General features: G+C 41.6%; 2 protein-coding genes and 1 long non-coding RNA gene across 4 annotated transcripts; 1 reads left to right on the top strand and 2 right to left on the bottom strand.

The window, feature by feature from the left end:
• Nucleotides 1-560: 560 nt before the first annotated feature.
• Nucleotides 561-2,314, top strand: LOC103400451 (RNA-binding protein involved in heterochromatin assembly dri1). The gene is made up of 4 exons (XM_008339101.4): nucleotides 561-791; nucleotides 1,240-1,569; nucleotides 1,811-1,881; nucleotides 1,990-2,314. Exons 2-4 carry the CDS (start codon nucleotides 1,253-1,255, stop codon nucleotides 1,995-1,997), a joined length of 396 nt encoding a protein of 131 aa, XP_008337323.1. The 5' UTR covers nucleotides 561-791; nucleotides 1,240-1,252; the 3' UTR covers nucleotides 1,998-2,314.
• On the bottom strand, nucleotides 2,004-16,018 carry LOC139191704 (uncharacterized). The gene is made up of 4 exons (XM_070812701.1): nucleotides 15,529-16,018; nucleotides 15,052-15,442; nucleotides 2,298-2,316; nucleotides 2,004-2,021 (listed from the first exon to the last, which is right to left on the bottom strand). The coding sequence occupies exons 1-4, from the start codon at nucleotides 16,004-16,006 to the stop codon at nucleotides 2,004-2,006; spliced, it is 906 nt and encodes a 301-aa protein (XP_070668802.1). The 5' UTR covers nucleotides 16,007-16,018.
• A 1,579-nt stretch (nucleotides 16,019-17,597) lies between these two features.
• Nucleotides 17,598-18,411, bottom strand: LOC139192617 (uncharacterized). Of its 2 annotated transcripts, XR_011576834.1 has the most exons (4): nucleotides 18,272-18,411; nucleotides 18,090-18,187; nucleotides 17,909-18,006; nucleotides 17,598-17,733 (listed from the first exon to the last, which is right to left on the bottom strand). It is a non-coding gene; the product is annotated as an uncharacterized lncRNA (long non-coding RNA). The 2 variants fall into 2 exon arrangements; XR_011576833.1 differs by having other exon boundaries at nucleotides 18,090-18,275.
• Nucleotides 18,412-27,661: the final 9,250 nt, after the last annotated feature.

Genomic DNA, 27,661 nt, shown 5'->3' with positions numbered 1-27,661 from the left:
ACAATTAACGACTATGCATCATACACATGTTGTGATAGAAACCGTTCATCTTCCTCCACACAAAGATCATGTACCCAGAAAATGAATCATATTAGAAATGATTTAGGCACAATTTCACAATTTGTTCTGATTAATATATATGACTGGCTAAACAATGTCAAACCCTTTAAATATTAGAAGAAAATTATATTCCTGGGGCCTCTTTCAAACTTTCAACTTCAGTTAGGAGCCTCCCCTCATAACACCTACATATCTAGATGTTGTGGATATACTGAGGACATGGAGAATAAATGTTGCATGGAGAATAATGTAAAGATGGGGCAAGGAAGGGGGTTACTCCCCTAGTAGAATTTTGTTGGGAAAACTATGTGTGCCTGCACTCATCAACTAGCCAGGTTTTTCTCACCTTTAGAAACCCACTTGCCACCCTTTAATTCTAACTCCCAGCAGCAGAAGTAACCATCCAACGTTTATATGGAAAAACAATCTTAAGGAATCCCAATCCCATGCATATTATTAAGGGAAAAAGAAACAAGCAAACCCATCTGAAGAAAGCTGGCAGAGAATAAAATAGGAACATCCATGGCCCCCTTTCCAGAGTCTCACAGTCCACGTAGGAAGCCTAGCTTGAAGAACTACTATATAAACCTCCTTACCCATTCAAAACAAGATCACCAAACTCATTTGACAAATTAAGTTCTTCTTTTAGTGTTCTACGCTAAGCTAGCACAAGCCAAGCACAGCTAGTACAGTTTTCAGTTCATTTATTCCGAGCTTCTACGTACCTTCAGGTGAGCTTGCTCTTCCTCCTGATTTGTGTTATGCAACTCACATCATTCCGTTCGTTTGAAACGTGTGTACACACAGTTCGCCTCTGTGCATGACATCCTGTCTTTAAGAAAGATAGGATTGTTTGAGGAACATCAAGCTCGTATATGTAATATATATGATACATATAGTCCATCTTTTGCAAGAGGACCCGTCTTTAAGAAAGGGAAACCTCAAGCTCTTATTTGTTATAAAACATTGCAAAGGGAAGGATCCAGTAGACTATTAATTTCTTTACAAATGTACAATGCATTTTCTCTAACAGATTTCCATGGAAGGAAGCCTGCCTGCCTGCCTGCCTCTAATAAATTTCTAGAAGAACAAAATGAAGAATCTAGTTAAACTGTTGGTTTGTAACTAGTATTATATATATATGCTAATCAGTTCTTATACTATTTATTAAATATGCAGGTGGGAATTAAAAATGAGCTGGGCAGGAGACTGGATGTGCGGAGCATGCCAGCACACGAACTTTAAAAAGCGCGATGAGTGTCAACGTTGCGGGTACCCCAAGTATGGCGGACCTGATCCATCAACATATGGATGCAACCGGACGGAGGTCTTGGCCGGGGACTGGTACTGCAACTGTGGAGCTCACAACTATGCCAGCAGACCCAATTGCTATAGGTGCAGCTCAATGAAAACTGACTATGGTGGTAGCATGATGCCTTCTGCAGGAGGCTATGGTTCCGATGCCAGCGCCCCACCTGGATGGAAACCCGGCGACTGGATGTGCAGTAGGTAATTAATTAGCCTACATACACTATCTAAAACCCTAAATTGCCTGCATTGTTCCTATAAATATCACATTTAACTAAGAAATGTGTGCTACTAGCTAGTAATTGTGAGGATGTGGAACATTTCTTCGCATCCTCACCTGTCCCCTAGTGTGTACCAAATTTATGGTGAATCCTTAACTTCTTTTAGCACCGTCATTTATCTTTAATTAGTTTGCTAATTTGAGTGTATTTTAATGGATCAGAGTTGGATGTGGAGTGCACAATTACGCGAGCCGAATGGAATGCTTCAAATGCAAAACACCAAGAGATTATGGTAATAAGTTTGCATTAGTCTTCAAAATTATCGTCTATATGTTAATTTATGTACACAAGTAAAAGTGGCTCAGCATCTAATTTGCAAATCTTTATTACTTGGTTGCAGGTCTGTAACATGATCTACTTGATCAGGTGGTGCTGTTTAAGGAAATGGAGCATGTAAAGAATTAGACTCTTATGCACCGTCTCTTTTCGCATTTGCACACATCTGATCCCACCTCAAGTGGGGTCTATTTTTTTCCGAACTTTTCGTTTTTAGAGATAAATAAGGTTAGGTTGATCCTGGTTGAAGGCACACTTTCACAGGGATAGCCTTTCAACTGACAACTGTATTAGATGGACGGTTTTCTAGGTTTCTGTAGCAAAGTTGCTCTTCTATGGAGCCCAGAAAATCCCTTATTATAATGGAATTACCAAGTTTTCTGTATCAAGGCTGCAAAGATCAACAGAAACGTTGAAGTCTTAATTATGTTTTCAACCCAAGAAAATAAAATTCAACAGATATTAGATTCAAGGAATCTCTTTGAGTTGTTCACTTTAAATGACAAAGGGCCTTCTCTCACTGCAATAATGTATGAACCCTTTAAGCATCAAATATCCAGAGAAACATATATTTATGCGGATAAGAACCAGATGCTCTGATTCAATAAAGCATAGATGCAATACAATATGGCAAGTTCAAAGTGAGTCAAATTCAACTTTTTTCGTTTGGAAATTTAAGGGCTTTTGCATTTCATTTGATAGCTAGCAACGCAAAGCACACAAATTTATAATCTCTCAAGGCCTCACCATCATGCGCAATAGCTAGAAAGACACTTGATTCCATCTTATGCATGCTTGCCCTCCCCCTACTGCTAAATTTGGATAAAAGTTTTCAACTTCCAACTTCATGAGCATGCATAGGTTCCCTTTCGTTATTGACCTTAAATTAGTGCTCAGGTTTAGGGGTATCCCACATCATTCAGATATGCATTGTCATGTGTTTAACTTTTTCACATGCATATAGAAGCGCGTGATTGTCTTGATATACTGCGATATGACATCCCCATTGCAAAGAAGTTGCTCTCGCAACTTTATGGTTATATGCTCCATTATTTGGCTTTTATAAAAGATTCTGGGTTTACTCCATCTAATCTTTACCTTTATGTTCATATGCTTTTACATATTACTGTTAGAGCAAAAGGGTCCAGTGTTTAGTGAACTAGTTTCCCCAGCACATAATACTGACTTTAAATTTACTTTTAGTTTTCTTTTCACCTTCCTGTTTTGGTATCATAGTCCAGGAAAAGGGTTCCAAGCGCTGAAGATCGTATGATCAAAATTATACAGTCCAAGATTCTGAACTCATTATGTCTGGCTTCCTCCTCCATCTTTTCCTTTCCATAAATACAAGTCCACATTAAATTATGAGCCCAAATAATTACATGTATTCTTGAAACGACATTATTGTTATTTGTTACTGTCAAACTTTCATAAATAAAGCCTCATGCTTTGTCCAGATTGAGAATACTGCAGAAATCCTTCTTTGCGTCATCCAAATGTAGAATATTGAAATCCATCGCCATCGTGTCTCACCATCCAAGGCCGATGAGAACAATTGAGAGAACCCTTTTCGTAACATTGCATGAAACCGGTGATCAGTCATGTGATAGCTGCTGACATGATGTAGTAATTACTAATTATTAAATGTATACTAGCCAGAACAAACACGACAACAAACAAAGACAACATATCCAATTCATGCTTGAGTGAAGATTTCAGCCATTGTTTCACCAAAAAAATAGAGCCATATTACAGTTGCATGTGCAAATAAACTATATGTAGGGAGAACCTGCAATGATTCTGTTGGAGAACAATTCATAAATAAACAAAATAACAGAAATTTCACTATTTTATTAACCAAAATATATTTGCTGTGCAGAATGAAAATTATACAATGAATATAGAAATTGATGTTACTAACTTGATTACAGAAGGTAGAGGTTAGCGTAAAAGCTATGTCTTTCGAACAATATTTTCGTCCCACTCCTGTGCTTGTGGTTCTACGACGTCTACTCGACCAGGATTCAACTACCTAATTCTACAATCCGCACTGGATTCTAGAACTCTAGCGAATTTGCTTTTTGTGTGTTTACTCTCTAGAAATTCGTACAGAAGAAAGGAACAAGAAAGGATGATCCATTTGGAAACTGTGATTGCAGATATATAGGTTGTTTCACACCCTTTCAAATATATGCTCAGTGTATTTGAAGGTACACAACTCTTTCTAAGAGCTGTGTCTTTTAATCAAAACGTTTTTAATTAATAAATTAATTAAAAACTTAATCTGAAAATTAAAATTAATGAATCAGATTAATTTTCAATTCCAAGGCCCAAGGCCCTTGTCTTGATTAATTAATATTAATTGTATTTAGGCTATATTATACAAGCCTAATCCACACAACCATAAGGCCCAAACCTTCAATCCATTTCCAAATGGCCAATGTTGTAATTACTAAACTAAAGCATTAAATCTATATAAAGACCCTTAAGAATCTTGTTTTCCCAATATAAAACAAGAGTCTCAAAACTTCCAGATTCATGCCACAAGATATCAAGCACAGCAAAAATGAACTGCTGTGATTCATGCCATCTGGGACAGCAGTTAAAACTTAATTGATTTGTTTAATCGATCATGGCATTGGCATCTTATTTTATCAGCGACCTTTGGCCACCACATTGTTATAATATTGATCAACCGTGATGTGATAGCCAAATAAATATTGCATTAACTTTCATGCCTTTGCTGCAAGTCCATGCTTTTTATTTCATATGGGGTTTTGACTCAGTTTAAAAGTCGAGTGCGCTGAAACTTCATGCTATTTTTGTTGTGCTAGGATAGCACCAAATCCGTTGGAACCAATTCAAGCTAACCCACAGGAAATTTTATCAAATGAAAATGCAAGAATAAAATATAAAAGAACACCAAGATTTTAACGAGGTTCCTCAACAGTCAGTGTAACTGGAGTACGTCCTCGAAGCAGTAGGAGCTCACCCAATAATCCACTATCAACCAAATGGGAGTTTACAAAGTGTTGGCAATCTCACAACCCAAAACCCCAATACATCCAATAACTCTCACTCACCAAAGAAACAAATAAAGAGGGAAATATAGTGAATAATTTCCTCTCTATACAAAGCTCAAAGCTAATACACAAATACAACTTTGATTGAGTGAGTACCAACAAAGAAAGAAAATCACCTATCTTTCTTCTCTTCAAAATGGGGCTTCAGCACCTTTGTTTTTGCTCTATTTTTCTGCTACGTTTTTTTTCTCTCTTATGGCTTCATTACTACTCTTCATCAAAAGTAGCAATTACTTCTACTTCAAAAACTCATCCGTGACTTCCCACATAGACCAAGAAAACTTTAGACAAATTCCTTTTTCTTTTCCCTAAAACAAGGAAGAGACATAATTATTTTGTCTTTTTTCCTTTTTGATTTGTTTAATCAAAAGTTGGCCACTTGGCCACATACTCCAACAATCTCCACCTTGGCCAAGTTCCAAAAAAACGTCATGATAAGCCAACCAACACAATTAACACACAACATCACTCCCAAACACTAGCAAGAGAACAACTCATGCCAAGCCAAATGCTCCAAAACTCCTACTGCTCAACGCCTTCTTTATATAGGCAAAATGTGAGCCAAGTTCAAGCAATGAACAAACTTGGCTACACCAACAACCTTAGTCAACATATCAGCGGGGTTGTCTTTAGTTGGAATCTTCTGGAGAATGATTTCCCCTTCACCAACAATTTCACGAACAAAGTGATAACGTACATCTATGTGTTTGGTCCTCGCATGATGAACCTGATACTTAGCCAAATAAATGGCACTCTGACTATCACAATGTACCTCCACCTGCTTCTGATCAACCCCCAAATCTCTAATCAGCCCATGTATCCAAATGGCCTCCTTTATAGCTTCAGCAACTGCCATATATTCAGCCTCTGTAGTAGACAAGGCAACAGACGACTGCAAAATGGACCTCCAACAAACTGGCCCTTTAGCCATAGTAAACACATAGCCTGTAGTAGATTTCCTTCCATCCAGATCACCTGCATAATCTGAATCAACATAACCAACTGCAAAATGACCAATACCAGAGTCATCCCTCTCAAAGCATAAACCAACATCTCGAGTACCATGGAGATATCTCAATATCCACTTAGCTGCTTGCCAGTGCTCTTTACCTGAATTATGCATATATCGACTCACCATGCCAACTGCATGAGCAATATCCGGTCTAGAGCATACCATTGCATACATCAAACTACCAACCAAATTTGCATATGGTATATTTTTCATTTGCAACTTCTCTTTATCAGTTTTAGGACATTGTAGAGAACTCAATTTAAAATGAGGAGCCAAAGGGGTACTAACCGGTTTGGTTGAATCATGAACTCCAAACTTCCGAATCAACTTCTCAAGGTATTGTCTTTGATTCAAACTGACCAAACCCTTCTCTCTCTCTCTAGTGATCTCCATGCCAAGGATCTTCTTTGCTTCACCAAGATCCTTCATCTCAAACTCATTCTTCATTTGTTTCTTCAATTTTTCAATCTCTTCAACATTCTTTGAGGCAATTAACATATCATCAACATATATCAACAAATAAATGAAAGACCCATCTTGCAACTTCTTGAAGTACACACAATGATCATATTGACTTCTAGAATAATTTTGGCATCTCATAAATTTATCAAACCTCAAATACCATTGCCTTGGAGATTGCTTCAAGCCATAAAGCGATTTCTTCAATTTGCAAAACAAATTTTCCTTCCTTTTCACTATATACCCATCCGGTTGACACATATAGATCTCTTCATTCAAATCACCATGTAGGAAAACCGTCTTCACATCAAGTTGCACAAGCTCAAGATCATATTGTGCAACAAGAGCTAACATAATGCGAATTGAGGAGTGTTTCACAACCGGAGAAAAGATTTCATTGTAGTCAATGCCCTCCTTTTGTGCATACCCTTTAGCAACTAATCTTGCTTTGAATCTCACATTGCTTTTCTCATCAGCATCTTCCTTCTTGGCATACACCCATTTGCAACCAATAGCTTTCTTGCCCTTAGGCAATTTAGCTAACTCCCAAGTCTTGTTCTTCAAGAGAGAATTCATCTCATCACCCATGGCATTGCACCACATATTCTTCTCCTCACTCTCAATAGCTTCCTCAAAATTGGATGGAATCTCTTCAGTGATAATAGGAAGAGAAAAAGCAACATAATCACTATACCGAGCTGGCTTGGTAATTTGTCTCTTTCCTCTTGTTTGTACCATACTTGACCAATCCCGAAACTACCGAGCACCGGCCAACGCTATACTGTCAAGGACCCAGAAGAGTTCCCCTCCGACCAGGAGGCCAATCACTACTCGACACGTGTCAAGATTAGAAGCCAATCAGAGCGCAGCACGTGTCGACATCAAGAACCAATCATAACATGACACATGTCAATGTGACAAAGCTACAAGTTTTTCTATAAATAGGGGTCATTCCCCCACAATATGGCCGAATGCCATTTGTGTTAAATCATTCACAAGAACTCACTAAATTGAGAGCTTGATCCTTTGTACTTGTGTAAGCCCTTCACTACTAATAAGAACTCCTCTACTCCGTGGACGTAGCCAATCTGGGTGAACCACGTACATCCTGTGTTGGCTTCTCTGTCTCTATTCATTTACGTACTTATCCTCACTAGTGACCGAAGCAACCAAGCGAAGGTCACAAAACCTGACACTTTCTGTTGTACCAAAGTCTTCGCTGATTTTGTGCATCAACATTTGGCGCCGTCTGTGGGAAACGACACTTATTCCTACTCTCTTCAGCTGTGTCAAGCTGGTTTCTATCATTCGTACACTTTCTTTTGATCAGGCATCCCTCTCCAGCATGGGAAGCGAAGGAAGCCACAGCACACAGAATGACACCCCCCTTGCACATAGTGCGAAACAACGAAAGAAGGAAGGAAAACGAGTTCTTCTTCAAGCTAAAGTCGATGAGTTGGAAGCTCAGAACAACAAGATAGCAATGAGGAATGAGGTCCTCCAGGAGCAATATGAGAAGCTCTTCGAGACACTCCACGAAGCTAGGCAAGCTCAGACACGCGAGCTTGTTGCCCCCGTGGAAGTCAACCATCAACTGGGTGCCCTCCAACATGGAGGGTCACATGCATTCGACATAGATATCCCTGATAGGGAACAGATTACCCCTCGACTTGATAATCAACATGAGGCTTCTCTTAACCCAGTTGCTTCGACCCGAACCATGAGAAGTGGAGGGAGACACCTCTTTGCTGAAGGGGCAGAAGGATCGAAAGCCGTCTTTCGCGATTGTCGGGATTTCCTGAAGCAACGTCGAGAGAATTCCATCCATATAAGCTCAAAGATTAATGACCCAAGGATTTCTGAGAGACTCGGTCCCCTGCCACGGCCCAAGCCGGCCACCAATTTGGGGAAGGGGCAACAAGTCCTAGAGAGACATGAGGGTACAGGGGACTCAGAGGTGTTCCGACAGACATACCCTGGAAGCCAGTACAGCGAGTCCAGGGAAAAATCACATGCCCTTGATCAAACCTTCCTAATTCCAATAGGAGATGGAGATTTATGAAAGAAAGCTCCAGTGACACATAACTCCGCTCAGGACCCCCTTGTCCTACAACTTCTTGAGGAAGTAAACAAGTTGAAGGCTGAACGTCAGGCTGAAATACCTGACTGGAACCAACCCAGGCCTGGCCCTCTTACAATGAGGATCCTCAACACCCCCCTTCAAGCAAAGACAAAGCAAAAGCTTGGCTTGCAACTTTATACTGGAAAAGAGGACCCGATTGAGCACCTTAACCTCTTTGAGTCCACCATGGCATACCGGATGCACACCGACGACGAGCGATGTCTTCTCTTCCCCTCCACCCTCTCTGGTGGAGCTCTAAATTGGTATTGTCGTCTTACACCTGAGACGGTAGACTCATTTGAGGAATTGAGGAAACTATTTGTTTCCCAACACATTTTCCAAACCGATCGCTTGCACTCTGCAGATGACTTGTACACTATCCGCCAGAAGCCAGACGAGTCATTACGTATGTATGCTGGCCGCTTCAGCCATGAATACTCCCGGTGTGCCGAGGCAGACGACAAGACTGCCCTCAAAGCCTTCACGGCAGGCCTACGTGATTGTTTCTTTAAATACATGATCAATGCCAATACTTGGAAGACTTACTCTGAGGTAATGGCGCAGGCTTATAACCATGCCTCCGCCGAGGCAAAGACATATCAGGAGAAACCCCCTACAACCATCCTTTATCAACAAGTGGGAGGTGGAAGCCAGACTCACCTAAATGAGAAGACCTCGACTTCCCAAACAGCAGTGGCACCTCCCCATGCCTTGCATAATGCTTCACCGAATCAACAGACATATCAATTTCAAGGCAAGAGGAAGGATTTCCATCCTCACCACTCTCCTTTCAGTAAAAAGAGTAAGGGACATTATCCCGATAACCAAGGGTATCGCCACAATAACGCTCGCCCCCAGGCAGTCAATGTAGTGGGTCAAACCCGCGTCAAGATACCCCCTACCCCAAGGTATGAGACATACACGCCCTTGAATGCCACATGCGCGGCCATTTACCCCAGCATAGCTCACCTGATACCAAAGCCAAAGCCGAGGCACCCAGATTACACGCCCCCGAATAACGCGAGCATGTTTTGTTGCTACCATGAGCATAACGGCCATGATAGCGAGAAATGTATCATCCTCCGTGATCGTATTGAAGCTTTGGCACGAGAAGGAAAAATTGATCAATTCCTTCTTCACCCTCAAAGGGATAACCGTAACCAACGCCAGGTGAATGTCATATATTCCATAAGCGGCGGCACACCCATATCTGAATCTTCCAATAGGGCCATGAAAAGCAGTGAACGAACTTTGAGACCTGGCCATCAAGTGTTTCACGTGGAAGACATCAGAGGAGGCAAGTATCAAAAGCCTAACTGGGATCCAATATGTTTCTACCCTGAGGAAGAATGAGGTATAATCTACCCTCACAATGACCCGCTGATCGTGGAAGCTCACATAGCAAATTTTGATGTGAAACGAATCCTGATAGACACAGGTGCTTCAGTCAATATCATGTTTGCTGAAGCTTTCAAGGCACTTAATGTAGCTGAACACTTGCTAGATCGCTCGATTTCTCCTCTGATAAGCTTCTCTGGCGATATCGTGCAACCTTTAGGGAGTATACACTTACCCTTCACCATTGGTACAGGCCCCTACACAGCTACTATTACCACTAACTTCTTAGTGGTCAATTGCCCGACGGCATACAATGTCATCTTTGGGCGCACAGGCATCAATGATCTCAAGGCTATGGTATCCACGCATATGCTGTTGATGAAATTTCCAACCCCCCATGGCAACGGCTACATCAGAGGAGATCAGCTTAGTGCACGATCATGTTACAACACTTCAGTCAAACAACAACACCTGTCTGTCCCCAAGGAGACTCTCTCTATACATAACCAAGTCGTAAAGACCAGCCTAGATGAAGCGAACTTGGATCTTCCTGATAGCAACAGTCAACCCGACGACCCTCGAGATGACTCCTTCACCCAGCAAGCACAACCCGCTGAAGAGTTAGAGAATGTCTCTATCTCCAAAGACCATCCAGACCGCATGGTGAAGATTGGCACTACTTTGTCACCACCCCTTCGGTTGTCGCTGATCTCCTTTTTGCAAGAGAACGCCGAGGTCTTCGCTTGGTCATATAAAGATATGACGGGCATCTCTCCCGATATCATCTGTCACCACTTGAGTATTGATCCCAAGACCAAACCAGTAAAACAGAGGCGAAGATCTTATGATGTTGAGCGATACGAGGCGATGAAAGCAGAAGTTGATAAACTCAAGGACATAGGCTTCGTCCGTGAAGTCAATTACCCAACATGGGTAGCAAATGTTGTCCTTGTTAAGAAAAATCCGACCAAGGAAAGTCTCCTGCTTCAAAAGGTCTTGTGGAGAATGTGTGTCGACTACACCGACCTAAACAAAGGATGCCCGAAGGATAGTTTCCCTCTTCCTCTCATTGATAGACTTATAGACTCTACGGCAGGGTGTGAGCTCTTGAGCTTCATGGACGCTTATTCAGGATACAACCAAATCCTCATGAACCCCTCAGACCAAGAACATACGGCTTTCACTACTGACAGGGGACTGTATTGCTATAAGGTCATGCCTTTCGGCCTAAAGAATGCAGGAGCAACTTATCAGAGACTGGTCAATTCAATGTTCGCCGAACAGATTGGGAAGAGCATGGAAGTTTACGTTGATGATATGCTAGTCAAGAGCAAACATGCTGACCAACACATCACCAACCTATCTGAAACTTTCACCATTCTAAAGAGGTATCGAATGAGGTTGAACCCCAACAAATGTGCCTTCGGCGTGGGCTCTGGCAAATTATTAGGCTTCATGATTAGCCAACGAGGCATTGAAGCTAACCCTGAAAAGATCAAAGCAATCCTCGACATGAAAGAGCCAATAACTTCAAAAGACATCCAAAGCCTTACTGGCAAGGTGGCAGCCTTAACCAGATTCATCTCTAAGGCCACAGACAGATGTGCTCCTTTCTTCAAAGCACTCAAGGGAAATAAGAAGTACATTACATGGACGGAGGAATGTGCCAAGGCATTCAGGAATCTCAAAGAGTACATGAGTAAAGCCCCTCTGCTCTCCAAACCAGAAGTTGGTGACACTCTCATCATCTATCTATCGGTTTCGGCTTCAGCAGTCAGTTCTGTTCTTATTCGAATGGACAGTGGTGTCGAACGGCCCGTCTACTACGCTAGCAAGGCCCTACAAGATGCGGAGACACGATACTCCAACATTAAGAAATTAGCTCTAGCATTGGTCATGTCTGCTCGGAAACTTCGCCCTTATTTCCAAGCACACGCCATCATCGTGCTTACCAATCACCCTCTTCGACAGATACTCCAGAGTCCTGACACGTCTGGACGAATGATCAAATGGGCGATAGCATTGGGTGAGTTTGACATCTCCTACCAACCAAAACCAGCCGAAAAAGGTCAAGCAGTAGCAGATTTCATAGCCGACTTCACATATCCTGTTGACATTGCTTCTACACCTGAAGCAGTAGCTTCATTACCATCGGAAGCTCAGAAAGTAGAATCAACGACCTCAGCATGGAGTCTGTATGTTGATGGCTCATCCAACCAACAGGGCTGTGGAGCGGGACTAGTCTTGACTACGCCCGACAAAGTAGCAATGGAGTATGCTCTTCGTTTCAAATTCAAGGCATCAAACAATGAGGCCGAGTATGAAGCCCTTCTAGCAGGATTACGTTTGGCCAAACACCTCGGGGTTAAACAAATTGATATTTTCAGTGACTCCCAATTAGTGGTCAACCAGGTTACCAACAACTTTGATGCTAAGGACAGCTCCATGGCAGCATATCTTGCGCAAACACAACTTTTGCTCAAGCACTTCCACTACCAGATCACCCAAGTTCCTCGAGCGGCAAACAGTCATGCAGACGCCGGCTCGCCTCGCCTCAGCTGTGGAAGACAAGATTGGAAGAAAAATTCATGTCGAACTGTTGGCAACACCAAGCACCATGGCCGCAGAAGTATGCAACTTACAACAGGGGGATAGTTGGATCACCCCGATCTATAATTTCCTTGCTCATGGCACCCTCCCAAATGATAAAGTCCAGGCTAAGCAAATTCGATACAAGTCTACCCGCTACCTGATCATCAATGATCAACTCTATAAGCGAGGTTTTAGCCTGCCATACTTAAGGTGTCTTACGCCTGCCGAGGCGGAAATCGTCCTTCGGGAAATACATGAGGGAGTCTGTGGAGATCATGCTGGATCTCGGTCCCTAGCACACAAGACTTTTCGCCAAGGATATTACTGGCCAACACTCCACCAGGATGCCATCAAAGTATCCCGCTCATGTGACAAATGTCAACGATATGCAACTATTCCTCATTCCCCTCCAGAGCCTCTTACTCCTATGATCAGCCCTTGGCCCTTCGCCCAGTGGGGACTTGATTTGATCGGCCCAATGCCGGCAGGGAAGGGCAAAGTCTGTTACGCAGTCGTTGCAGTGGACTACTTCACAAAGTGGGCCGAAGTAGAACCCTTGGCAACCATTACTGAGGCAAAGATAGAAGACTTCGTGTGGAAGAACATCCTTTGTAGATTCGGCATTCCCAATGCGATAGTCACTGACAATGGGCGACAGTTTGACAACAAGAAGTTCAGGTTGTTCTGCTCTAAGTTCAACATCAACTTATGCTTTGCCTCTCCAGCTCATCCCCAGTCTAATGGACAAGTTGAGGCCATCAACAAAATAATCAAGCGCACTTTGAAAACCAGCTTGGACAAAGCTAAAGGCTGTTGGCCAGAATTTGTACCCCAAGTTCTTTGGTCATATCGCACTTCATATCGGACTTCAACAGGAGAAACTCCATTCTCACTTGCCTTTGGCACAGAGGCGGTTGTCCCTGTTGAGCTCGAGCAAGCAACATTCCGAGTCCAGAACTACATTCAAAGTGAAAATGACAAACAACTCACCCTCAACTTGGATTTAGTCGAGGAACACAGAAACCAAGCTCACTTGAGGAATGTCGCCTACAAGCAGCGCATCTCCAACTATTATGACTCTAGGGTCAAGCCTCGTTCTTTCAAAATAGGAGACTGGGTCTTAAAGAAAAGATTACTCTGCGACAGAGTCCCGAGTGAAGGCACACTTAGTCCAAACTGGGATGGACCGTATGAAGTCATTGGCATCAGTTGCCCTGGCTCTTACACACTTAGAAGCTCCGATGGCAAGACCCTTGGCCATCCATGGAACGCTGATCACTTGAAGTACTACTACAAATAGACTCACGATGTACAAGTGTTGAGCTATAGCCGTTCGGCATCCTATGTAATGAAGGCCATTTGGCAATGAATTCAATAAAGAGGTAATTTAGCCAACTCAGCCCTCACTCTTTTACATTCCTAGCAATGGAACACTCAAGTGTTGAAACCTCAAAGCAGATATATCCAACACGAAACAAAATCTAAGTATGTGTCGACAAGACTATACAAAGAAAGGAACAACCAAACAAGGGCTTATATCCAAACAATAGATCTATTCATACATAGCCAAACATGCATTAATAATAGTGCAAACACTCATAAACACCTAAAATCCAAAACTCTCAAGCTTATAACATGGGCACATGTTATACACACATCAGACTACTACATCCAGAATACATGCAGATAGTAAAGACACTGCTATTCATTCTCATCTGAAGCCGAACCCCTGGCAGTATCACTCCGCGTCCTACCATCATCCTCTGCATCCCCAAGACCCTCTTCACCATGCTGAGTCTGTGCATCAGCACTACCTTCATTATCAGACTCATCTTCGCTGCTAGGATCAACAGCAAGGACAAATGTCTCGCCCTTTCGATGATGCTCATCTATATCTTTGTGGTATTTTCGAAGAATGCTCCCATCATCATAACGATCAAGGACGGCCATCCATTTCCTTTTTTCAAAACGAGCTTCTTGAGCACAGTGGGGTTTAATAGCAAGATGAAAGGTCGAAGAACTTAAGTATTCTTGCACAGCAGCCTCCCTTTCAGTTGGAATGCTCTTCTCCAGTTCAGAAATCTCAACTAAGGCACCATCCAATTCTCCCCTAACCTTGGATACCTCCAAGGTAGCCACCTCCAACTGTTTTTTAGTTGCCTCAAACAATTTCTTAAGCCTTAGGTTCTCACCATTTCGCCTTTTCAAGCTCTCCATGGTTTCGTCCTTCAGTTGGAGAGCCTGAGTCAAAAGTCCCTTATTCCTTCGGGCCTCGTCCACAAGCTGCTTATTCTCCTTCAGTTTTGCCTTGTACCGCTCAACCTCTTGCAGTCTGTCGTGATACTCAGCCATGACCTGCATGGCAAGACGATCGTCACTACCTAAATAATGATAATAAAGAGGAAAAAGTAAGGAAATGACAAAGTAACACTCACATATGAAGACAGCTTCAACATCCGGTCACAATCCGATTCATCCTTAGCTAAGGGCTCTCCAAGCTCATCGAAGGCGAATCGACGCCCTGCCAAGCAATTGTTGATATCCCCAAAATCCTTTGGCCGCGTGGCAACCCTCAAGTCCTTCCACGGGACACTGCCAGCTCTTTCCTTGCCTTTCCCCTCATGGCGGGAACCAGGATCACTTTCCTGGACAGTGTGCTCCATAGTAAGAGGAGGAGGCAACAGTCGGCTCCCTTCTCCTGCAACTACGGCAGCAGCATTTTCAACGGCCTCGACTCCAGTCTTCCTAAAGGCAGGCCCCTTAAGGACCCCATCTTGGGACTTAGGTCTAACGGATGGTTCCCCTCGGAACTTATGAGTTTTCTTATGCGGTAGGATGTCTTCCGAAGGAACTAACACTGGTGCTTTCCTTTTATGGGTGCTAGTCCCTGTTTTCTTGCTTACCTTCTCCACTGCATAAGGAAAATCAAAATAAGAAATACAACTTTCCAAATAAAGTAAGGAAAAGAGCAAAGTTTACATGAAGGATACAACTTACTCGATCGTCCCTGGCTCTCGGAAACTAAGGGTTGGAAACCGTACCGACGAAATAAGGGTCGTAGCTTGCTTAAGTGTCTATCCTCTTTGGGCACCCTCAACACCTTCTCTATGTCAGATAGCTCCTGCCCAAACAGTTTGATGGTGCCCCGCGTCACTACATGAAGCAAAGTGTTAGAAGCAAGAAAAGACCACAACAAATAGCAAATAGTACGAACGGTTGATACGTTACAACCTACAGTCTGGAAGTGAGTAAGCACACGTCGCTCAGGCGTGACACCCTTATCATACTCCCAATCATTATACAGAAAGCACCAACGGTTTTTCCATGTGTAGTATGCCTTTTTCTTACCATACACAATACGCTCTCTCTCACTCCGACATGCACACTCGGCATAACCAGTGCATGATTTTGCTGGGCGCATCTTGTAACAGTAACGCCACTGATGGAAGGAAGGCTCACACAACCCACACTCCATCCAAATGATATAAAATCCAATCAAAGTATCTCAGAAACCAGGATTGAGTTGCCCAGGTGCATATCCGATCAAAGATAACATCTTTTGCAACCACGGATGTAAAGGTAGTCTCACCCCTAAAGTCAGTAATATCTGGGTGTAGAACATAACATGACCCTGGGGAGGCTCAGAAGGCCATTCTTCATCATGTACCAAACGTATCCCTACACTACGAGGGATATTACATGACTGCCTTAGCGCCTCAACCTGCTTCTCATTATCTAACAAGTTATTCTTTAGATGGTCTGCTGTGAACTCAGAGCGAACTATGGGTATGGCATAAAAAACAACCCCCTCACCCAACGCCATGGAGGAAGAACTAGCAATGGCTAAAGTTTGACGGTTGGGAAGATCATCCAATGTTTCTCTAGTACCGGACTCTAACAAAGACCCTGAAGACTCCGACATTGCATACTCAGACTTAGAGCTAAAGCTAGAAGAGCCCTCATCACTAGAACTTCCAGGCTCTGACATCTACAATAAGAAGAAACAAATTCTATCACTACATGCATGATCAAAACATAAGGAAGTTCCTATATTACCCACATGAAGATGGTGCAAAGCGAGGCCGGAACCCTTCTCAATCAGAAAGCAATCCGTCTTCCACAGTCACTACAAAACAAGCAAATGAAGACCGTGTCAAGCGCCAAAAAAAAAAAAAAATGCAAATTCACCCGAAAAGCTTCACTTAAAAAAAAAAAAAGCTTCACCTACAAAGCTTCACCTCCAAAGCTTCACCCACAAAGCTTCACCCAAACAAAAATTCACCCGAAAAGCTTCACTTAAAAAAAAAAAAAAGCTTCACCTACAAAGCTTCACCTCCAAAGCTTCACCCACAAAGCTTCACCTAAAAAGCTTCACCCACAAAGCTTCACCCAAAAATTCACCCGAAAAGCTTCACTAAAAAAAAAAAAAAAAAGCTTCACCTACAAAGCTTCACCTCCAAAGCTTCACCCACAAAGCTTCACCTAAAAAGCTTCACCCACAAAGCTTCACCCAAAAAACTTCACCCGAAAAGCTTCACTTAAAAAAGCTTCACCTACAAAGCTTCACCTAAAAAAGCTTCACCTAGAAAGCTCCCTCTACATACTTTCACCTACAAAGCTTCACCATCAAAGCTTCACCTAGGAAGCTTCATCTACAAAGCTTCATCTACAAAGCTTCACCATCAACGCTTCACCTAGAAAGCTTCAACACAAAACCTTGCTCCAAATAAACAAATTTTGTTCACAAAACCCAAGATGCCCTTGAACTTGTACAAAAACACTTGGGTAAACATAAACATTTTTTGTTTTACACCCACAAGGGCCCAAAATCTTCTTTCTTATTTATTCACTTATATATGTTCCCAAACATATTATAATAGATCAAATAATAATTCAAAGTCCAAAATTTAGTTATGGACAAAAATACAAGCAATTCACCAGTACTGAAGTTGCTACAAAAACTGGAATCTTCCCCAGCCTAGAAATCCAACAAAGCTTCGCCTCCTTTTCTCTATCAAATTTTTGCAGCTGCTGCTTTTCTCCAATGGAGCTGAAATTTGGACACCCTCTAGTTCTTGAGCAGATGAACAACTTTCAAGAAGGAACCATTTCTGTTTGAGCCACGGAAATTAAAGTGTTGAAGCTCCAAGCATGACAGTCGGATTCTTGCAGATTTCGAAGCTGCTGTGATGTTTCGAAGATCTGGAAATATTTAACCATTAGTTCATTCTGAATTTTTGATATGTTATGAAAGAGACGATGAGGAACAACTTCAATGAAGAAAGCATGCTGATCTGAGCAAGAGAAAATGGAGTTTCAAAGCTCACAACAAATCTGACGGGTTGACAGAAAAATAATAACCAGTCATTCATCATACCTGGATTTCTGGAGTTATACTGCTCCGAGGGACCTCAAATTTGGATATGTTGTAGTTCACAAGCTGAGGAACAACTTCAATGAAGAAAGCATGCTGATCTGAGCAAGAGAAAATGGAGTTTCAAAGCTCACAACAAATCTGACGGGTTGACAGAAAAATAATAACCAGTCATTCATCATACCTGGATTTCTGGAGTTATACTGCTCCGAGGGATCTCAAATTTGGATATGTTGTAGTTCACAAGTTAAGGAACAACTTCGATGAAGCAAGTATGTTGATCTGAGCAAGAGAAAATGGAGTTTTTGAAGCTCACAACAGGTCTGACGTGTTGACAGACAAATGATGAACAATCACTCGTCGTACCTGAATTTCTAGAGTTGTACTGATCTGATGGCTCTCAAATTTGGATATGTTGTCGTTAAGGAATTAAAGAACAACTTTCATGAAGACAACTTTGTGATTCGAGCTACAGATGATGGTCTTATATTGAAAACCAATTCAGGGTGTTAGGGGAAATGAAAAACAATTCCACCAAAGAAACATCATTATGATGTTTCATCATTATGGTGTTTTCATCATTATGATGCTTTCATCATGGTGATGCTTCCATCATTGTGATGCTTCCATTATGATTGTAATGCACCAACGGTTACACCCTCTATCATAGCAGTATGTGTGTGTATCTCCCTATAGTCATCATGTGCAAGACTATCGTAGTCAGATGGCTTTCCATAAAACAGCTACCAACCGTTACACCTTCTGCCATTCCACTTATTCGGGCCTAGCAACCTTCATAAACAAAATATATGAAGAAAAAGTCCGGGGCTACCACTTAGAAAACAAAAGAATGAAGTTTTGGTACTTACGACATGGACTATTAGCAAGACACCTCATTCGTCAACTCCCTCGACTAGAGACTTGGGGGACTCCCACCATATGCTACTACGCCTTGGTACTCAAAAGTTCGTGACTACTCAGTGACTTGGATTTTTCAAGTCTCCAACCGAGAAGTTTTCCTCACTCGGGAAATTAAGGGAACACTACCTCAAACTACATGCTTCACTCACAAAGCTTCAACAATACAGGTTTCAACAAAAGCAAAAATTCAAAGAACTTTATGAAGAAGGCTTTGGTGTATTTAACACAATATGTTGAAATGAAGCAAAGCTTATTTATTAATATTTTCGATAAGCCACAAATATGTACATATACATGAGTCAAAATAAACAAACAAAAGGGAGCCTTCACAAAGGTTGCTTAGGGGAAGTCTCAGCAGTCGGTAGAGCCCCAGAAAGAGAAAGCACCGGAGGGTGGTTATCCGGAGCCTCAGTACTTGACAAAACCCCAGAAGGAGGAGGCATTGGAGGTTCATCATTTGAAGCTTCATTACCAGGTACAGCCCCAGAGGACGAAGGCAATAAATGCCTTTGGAACAAACCCACAAACCGCTGATGATCAAGTAAAACCTTACCATCAGATTCCTTCATCTGGTCAAGCTTCCTCTTCATGTTTGTAGCATAGTCATGGGCGAGCCGATGCAACTGCTTATTCTCATGCTTGAGCCCTCTAATCTCCTGTTTGAGACTCATCACTTCAGCAGCCAATGATTCAACTTGGCGGGTTCTAGCAAATAGGCGTTGGGCCATATTAGACACAGAACCTGCACACTGAACACTAAGAGCCAGAGAGTCCTTAACAGCCAACTCATCAGACCGTTTGGAAAGTAGTCTGTTATCTTTGGGAGTGAGAAGGTTCCTGGCCACCACTGCAGCGGTCATATCATTCTTCATCACAGAATCCCCAACGGTAAGAGGACCAGTAGGGGATATGAAGGATGGGCGCCATATGTTGTCTGGAGAAGGCGTGGCTGTCTCTTCTCCAAGGTTCAAGTCAAAACGACGGTCGGAGGGTCCAGACATTTTCAAATGTGTTGAAGAATGAAGAGGTCAGACAAATCAAGATCTTAGAAGTGCAAGAAATGAGCTTCTACTGGTAGAGATTCAAGTGTGCTGTGGAACTTAATGCCAGCCTCTATAAAAATTTGCACTCGACGGAGCTTCAGAAATCGAAGAGGCGTTTGCTTTCTCAAAAGCTGGGCTGCTCAGAGACCACGAGGGCCGATCTCAGAAATCGAAGAGGCGTTTGCTTTCTCAAAAGCTGGGCTGCTCAGAGACCACGAGGGCCGATCTCAGAAATCGAAGAAGCACCTGCTTTTGCAGCCTCGTCAGCACCTGTCACATGCACAATCAGCTTTGCGGAAATTACGGGCAATCTGTCGAAGATTTCTGGTGAAGTAGAAAGCACGTGAATCTTACTGTTCAATCACCGCTCTCCATATGCACCATCAACTCCTCGGGTACCACATATAACATTGTCAAAGATCTCTGACAAAGTTTAGGCACGAGAATTTCGAAGTTCCGGCTACCCTACTATTACCCATAAGGGTAAAGGAACAGCACCACTGCTTAACAACTGGAAAGTCCCTATGTGTGTCGACCTCCGTGTTTTGCGGCAAGACAGGTTGGCAAGAACGTCCAACCTTTACTCACATTCGAGAAAAGACTCCCAACATAATTACTTTCTCAAAAACCGGAGTAGCACCGCTTTCCGAATCTCGAGAGTCAGATCCTCGACGGGATTGCTTGTTCGAAAACCGAAGAGGCACAACTCTCAGAACTTCGAGAGCCAGATTTCCTTAGATAAAGCTTGTCTGTAATCTTCACACGTAACATCAGCTTTCCAGATACCACATACCACTTTTTCAAAGTGCTCTGACAAAATTAAAACACGTGAAGCTGGCAGCTCCCACTACATTGCTGTGACCAAGAAGGGTAAAGGAATAGCATTACTACTTGTTATTGGGAAATCCCTATATACATTGACCTCCCTCCTCAACGGACAGGCAAACCTGCAAAAATGCTCAACCCTTTCTCGCATTCGAAAAGGCACCTTCAACATAACCTCTCGAAATACTCAGCTTTATTTCCCCCCGATAATACCTCAGCAAATAAGCCACACCAAGAACAAGAGTATCTCATATCATCAGGGTCGAAAGCAAGAGTATCCCATATCATGCTTTCTCCCTATCTTTGTCTTTGTCCTTGTCCACACCTGCAGGACAAGGAGAAAGAGAGCAGTCAGTCGGAACCTGAAATCAAACCTCCAATTTGGAACTGACTGCCTGGAGCCTTTGCCTGGTTGCTTACTTAGCATTGCTCTCGAGTACTCATCTTCAACTGCTGTCAAGGTCACGAATTCCACCGGCAAATACCTCATGACAGTTGATCAGATATTGGCTCTTTACACTGAAGCTGCCAAGCGTGGATGAGTCACTATGAAGGAATGTTCTGAAGGACCATTAAAATGCAAAGGTTGCACACCACTTCTGCCATGCAAAAGATTGAAGCAGAAGGTTCAACGGTGAGCTGAAACAGATCACTACAGCACGACACCTTTCCATACCACATTCATTATTCCGTCAACAGCAAAAGTATCCCATATCATCAAGGTCGAACATACTCTAGATTTGATGGACTTGTTTTGACCCTCAAATTTTTGAGTCGGCCTTATACTCTGAAGGGCACCAGAAAACCCTCCAGCACAGTTCAAGAATAAGCCTGTGGAAAGTTACTTCTTCAAAAGCAAAAGTATCTCATATCATCTCTTATCCATTTGCTTCTCCTTATCTTGGCAGTTGAATGAGAGACAATGAGAAGGAGAACAATCAACCGGAAGCCGAAGTCAAACCTCTGATCCTGGGTTGCTTACTTGGAAGTTTGACTGCTTACCTTGTCTGTCACCTCTTTCGGCAGATCTCCTAGCTCGGCGACTTGGGGGACTCCTACTATAGGGTTTGTATCACACTTGACTAAGCCCGAAACTACAACTAAGCTTCAAGTGAAATTGATACATTACCTTGTGCGTCAACATCAGCTAAATACACCATTCCCGGATGGAGGAAAGGTACTTCCAGAGAAGGGCAGATGAAGATCAGACCACACTTCGGTACTTAGAAGTTTCGTGATTACTCAAGGGATTGGATCTTGCAAGTCCCCAACCGAGGAGTTTCCCTCACTCGGGAACTTAGGGGAGCACTGTTTGTACCATACTTGACCAATCCCGAAACTACCGAGCACCGGCCAACGCTATACTGTCAAGGACCCAGAAGAGTTCCCCTCCGACCAGGAGGCCAATCACTACTCGACACGTGTCAAGATTAGAAGCCAATCAGAGCGCAGCACGTGTCGACATCAAGAACCAATCATAACATGACACATGTCAATGTGACAAAGCTACAAGTTTTTCTATAAATAGGGGTCATTCCCCCACAATATGGCCGAATGCCATTTGTGTTAAATCATTCACAAGAACTCACTAAATTGAGAGCTTGATCCTTTGTACTTGTGTAAGCCATTCACTACTAATAAGAACTCCTCTACTCCGTGGACGTAGCCAATCTGGGTGAACCACGTACATCCTGTGTTGGCTTCTCTGTCTCTATTCATTTACGTACTTATCCTCACTAGTGACCGAAGCAACCAAGCGAAGGTCACAAAACCTGACACTTTCTGTTGTACCAAAGTCTTCGCTGATTTTGTGCATCAACACCTCTGTTCTTGGCAATAAACTCTTGAGGTGAAACTTGCTCTTCAACTTGAATAGAATCTTCAAGTTCAACTTCTTCAACATCCTCATGGTCTCCAACTTCTTCACTTGTAGTGGCTTCGACATCAGCGGAAATAGGATTTGAAGTACCAGAGGCAACTTTCTCAAGCTCCACCTGTTGGACATCTTTCACATTCTTCTCAGAGACTTTGTACATACTTTCTTCATCAAATGTCACATCTCTGCTGATTACAATTTTTTTCATCTCTGGGCACCACAACCTGTAACCTTTGACACCACTACTAAAACCAAGAAAGATAGCCTTTTTGGCTCTAGGATCAAGTTTATTTTCAGTCACATGAAAATAAGCAGGTGAACCAAAAATATGGATATAGTCATAATCAGAAGAAGGTTTTCCAGTCCATACCTCCATTGGTGTCTTACCCTGAACAGCAGCTGAGGGTAACCGGTTGATGATGTGACATGCATAATTAACTGCCTCTGCCCAAAATGACTTGCTTAAACTCGACTGAGACAACATACATCTAACCTTCTCAAGCAAGGTTCGATTCAATCTTTCTGCAACTCCATTTTGTTGTGGAGTTCCCCGAACACTGAAATGTCTCACAATTCCTTCCTCTTTGCAAACTTTAAAGAAAGGGTCGGATGTGTATTCACCACCATTATCCGATCTCAAAATCTTAATCTTTCTCCCAGTCTGGTTCTCAACCATTTTCTTCCAACCCAAGAAAATGTTTAACACCTCACTCTTGTGCTTCATAGTATAGACCCAAGACCTTCTTGAATAATCATCAACAAAGGTCACGAACCAATGTCTACCACTCAAAGAGGGAGTCGTTGTAGGACCCCAAACATCCGAATGCACATAATCAAGAATGCCCTTCGTCTGATGTACAGCAGTACCAAACTTCACTCTAGTTTGCTTCCCCAAGACACAATGCTCACAAAAATCAAGCTTACAAGTCGTGGCACCTTTTAGAAGACCTTGTTTCACAAGCCCTTGTAGAGCTTTCTCACCGGCATGGCCTAATCTCATATGCCACAATCTAGTAGTATCTGAATCAGATGTGCCCATATTTTCAGAGACTACAGATGCTTCACCTGTCACAGTGCTTCCCTGCAATAAATACAAATGGCCACATCTAGGAGCTTTCATCACAACAAGTGCACCATAAGTAACTTTCAATGTCTGTCCATCTGAATGAAACCTGAAACCCTTGGATTCCAAAGTACCCAAAGAAATAAGATTTTTCTTCAAATTCGGTACATACCGAACACCTGTCAACTCTTTAACCATGTCATCATGCAACTTCAAACGAACTGTACCAATCCCTTTTGTTGTGCAAGGATTGTCATCTCCCATGAACACAACACCACCATCAAACTCTTTCAAGCTTGAAAACCAATCCTTGTGAGGAGTCATATGATGAGTACAACCCGTATCCAACACCCACTTAGTAGCACAATCAAATGATGAGGAAGTGGTTAAAGCAAAATCAGAAAAATCTGTTTCAACCTCAGCAACATTAGCTTCAGAACTTTCTTTGCCTTTGGTCTTCAATTTTGGACAATCTTTCTTCCAATGGCCCTTATTACGACAAAAGGCACATTCATCCCTTTCCAAAGGTTTTCTACCTTTAGAGTTTCCTCTAGGTCGAGACTGTGATTTTTTCCTGCTAGAAGATGATCTTCTCTCCGATGATCTACCTCTAACAAATAAAGCTTCAGAGGTACTATCATGATTTTTATCTCTATGCCTCATTTCATAATTCATCAAGGCATTTGACACATCTTCAAATTTCACAGTTTCTTTACCATGCATAATAGTGGTAACAAAATGCTCATAAGATTCCGGCAAGGAATTCAACAATATTAAGGCCTTATCTTCATCCTTAATATCCTCATCTAAATTTAACAAGTCGGCAATCAACTTATTAAAAGCATCAAGGTGTCTAATCATTTTTGTACCTTCTTTGTATTGGAAGCAGTAGAGCTTTTTCTTCAAGTGTAGCCGGTTCTCTGCACTCTTCGTCATATACTTGTCTTCCAATTTTTGCCACAACACACTTGCTACTGTCTCCCGCATCACAAAATACTTCTGAGTTTTTGCAAGGCACAACCGAATTGAAGAGCAAGCCCACAAATTTAATTTCTCCCATTCCGACTTCGACATAGCTTCCGGCTTTTCTCCCAAAGCGGCAAGTAGATCTTGTTGAGCCAACACATCTTTGACCTCACATTGCCACATCCCGAAGTTGTTTGTGCCATCAAACTTTTCCACTTCGAACTTTGCATTTTGCACCGTAGTTCTTGCAAACCCAGAGCTGCTTCCAAAAGGATTCTCATCTTGCCCGTCTGACATCTTTGGCAACTAGACAGCACCCAAGAGCAACCAGTGCTCTGATACCAATTGTTGTGCTAGGATAGCACCAAACCCGTTGGAACCAACTCAAGCTAACCCACAGGAAATTTTATCAAATGAAAATGCAAGAACAAAATATAAAAGAACACCAAGATTTTAACGAGGTTCCTCAACAGTCAGTGTAACTGGAGTACGTCCTCGAAGCAGTAGGAGCTCACCCAATAATCTACTATCAACCAAATGGGAGTTTACAAAGTGTTGGCAATCTCACAACCCAAAACCCCAATACATCCAATAACTCTCACTCACCAAAGAAACAAATAGAGAGGGAAATATAGTGAATAATTTCATCTCTATACAAAGCTCAAAGCTAATACACAAATACAACTTTGATTGAGTGAGTACCAACAAAGAAAGAAAATCACCTATCTTTCTTCTCTTCAAAATGGGGCTTCAGCACCTTTGTTTTTGCTCTATTTTTCTGCTATGTTTTTTTTCTCTCTTATGGCTTCATTACTACTCTTCATCAAAAGTAGCAATTACTTCTACTTCAAAAACTCATCCGTGACTTCCCACATAGACCAAGAAAACTTTAGACAAATTCCCTTTTCTTTTCCCCAAAACAAGGAAGAGACATAATTATTTTGTCTTTTTTCCTTTTTGATTTGTTTAATCAAAAGTTGGCCACTTGACCACATACTCCAACAATTTTCTTGACTTATTTTTCTATAGTTTAAGGCCTCATTACAACTAAATTAGACCCTAATTTAAAATTCCTAAAATATAAACGGAATGACTACGTACAAAATACAACTAAGATATGCAACGTAATTAGTATTTGTTATTTTGGTCTAAGGTAATGAAATTTTTCTACAAAAAACAAATGTGCATAAAATTGTAAATGTAGATTATAAGTCATGATGGATTTTGTGTGCACTTTACACCTAAATTCAAAACCCCATCTTCTAAGATAGTGACGGATCCAGGAAATAATATTAGAGGGGTCAGTAAGACCAACTCCAACCATGACTTATAACCTAAAATTCCTCTTCCCCCCCCCCCCCCCAAACCCACTCCAACTCATGACCTAAAATAAACCTAAAACCCAAATAGGGGCCAAATTCCGGTCACATTTTAAGCCACAAAGTAAAATGGGCCCCACATTTCTGCTGAAGAAAAGCAACCCCACGTGGGGGTGTTTCCCCAGCTTTCAATGCAAAAAGTAGCTGTTGGCTACTTTATATCATCAGCCCAATGCAAAAAATAGCCGTTGGCTACTTTATATCATCCAAGTTCAAATTTTTTTTAGTTATATATATATATATATATATTGAATCAAATGGCTTAGATCGAATATAATCAAATCTAACGGTAAAAAAAAGATCTAACAGTCCAAATTTAAATCCAATGGCTAAAATAATTAAAAAAAATTATTTAACTTAAAATTCAACCAAAAACTCTATAAATACCTATGTATTTGTTCAAACATCCACACAAAACTCACTTTTCTCCTACATTTTTTCCAATTTTTCTTTCTACCATTTCTTCTCATTTCCAAAATTTTCAAGATGGCAAAAAAGCATGTTAGATGTCGTAATTGGACCTTTGATGAAGATATTGCTTTATGTTTGACATGGATTTCTGTTAGTGAAGATGATGCCGTCGGCACCAATCAAAATAGAAAGGATTTGTGGGGTAAAATCGTTGATAAGTTCCATGAAAACTCCCAACGTCAGTCGAAGGGAAGTTGGTGGTGTTTATGATCGGTAGAAGATTATCAACAAAGCGTGCACTTTGTGGAAGGGAAGCTTGGAGAAAGCCATGGTTGACATGCCTAATAGAAGGGGCGCCTCAGAAATTGTGAGTTTCTTTTTTGATATTTTACTTGTCATGTACATAATAGTATTTTGCAACTAATTATTTTTATGTATTTGTTGCATAGGGTGACAAAGCAATGACAATTTACAAGACAATAACTACACCAAAAAATCAAGCTTTTAAGTTGCATCATGCTTGGAACATCCTCAAGGATTGTCCGAGGTGGGGAACCGATGTGAATCAACAATGTGGAAGATTATTTCATAATGAAGCCCCACCCCCAAATGATGTAGATGAAGGTATGAATTTTGCCAACAATGAAGGTATCGACTAAATGAGCCCAACTTCTTTGCCAAGGCCCTCAGGTAGAGATAAGCAAAAGGAAGCAAAGAGAAAAGGGAAGTCCCAAGATCCGATACGTGTACAATTTGCTAGCGAAATGGCAAGAATGAACGAAAATCAGTGTCGTCGACAAAAAGAATCGGCCTAAATGTTTTTGGCCATGAAGCAAGAAGGGGATAGGGAGCAAGAAAGGTACGAAACTAATTTGATAATGGAGGACCTCGACAAATACACTCCAGAGAAGAAGAGATACTTACGTGGTAAGCAAAAAGAAATTTTACGCAGGAATGCCACAAGGAGTATATTTCAAGATGATAATTCATCTCAAGACTATCACCCAAGTCCACCACCAAGTCAAGATGATGGATATCATTATTAGGTTTATGTAGTCTATGAGTTTTCGATTGTATTAAGTTTATGTGGTTTATTAATTGTATTTTTTTTAAGTTTATGTGGTTTATCATGATTTTCATGTATTGATTTAGTGATTTTTCAAAATTTATCGGAATTTAAATATTTTTAGGTTAAAATGTTCATAAAATTAATTTAGGATAATCTACATAATTTTTTTATTTAAAAAAAAAGTTAATTTAAAAAAAAATTAG

The sequence above is a fragment of the Malus domestica genome, chromosome 15, assembly GCF_042453785.1.
Source record: "Malus domestica chromosome 15, GDT2T_hap1".
Taxonomy (NCBI): Eukaryota; Viridiplantae; Streptophyta; class Magnoliopsida; order Rosales; family Rosaceae; genus Malus; species Malus domestica.
Note: the sequence above shows the minus strand (reverse complement) of the source record. Positions and strands in the feature narration are given on the sequence as shown.

Coding starts and splice junctions, on each gene's coding strand:
- LOC103400451 (XM_008339101.4), top strand. CDS start 1,253: ATGAGCTGGGCAGGAGACTGGATGTGCGGAGCATGCCAGCACACGAAC. Junction 1,570..1,810: donor GGCGACTGGATGTGCAGTAG/GTAATTAATTAG, acceptor TTAATGGATCAG/AGTTGGATGTGGAGTGCACA.
- LOC139191704 (XM_070812701.1), bottom strand. CDS start 16,006: ATGGAGTGTGGGTTGTGTGAGCCTTCCTTCCATCAGTGGCGTTACTGT. Junction 15,443..15,528: donor CGAGAGCCAGGGACGATCGA/GTAAGTTGTATC, acceptor TTCCTTATGCAG/TGGAGAAGGTAAGCAAGAAA.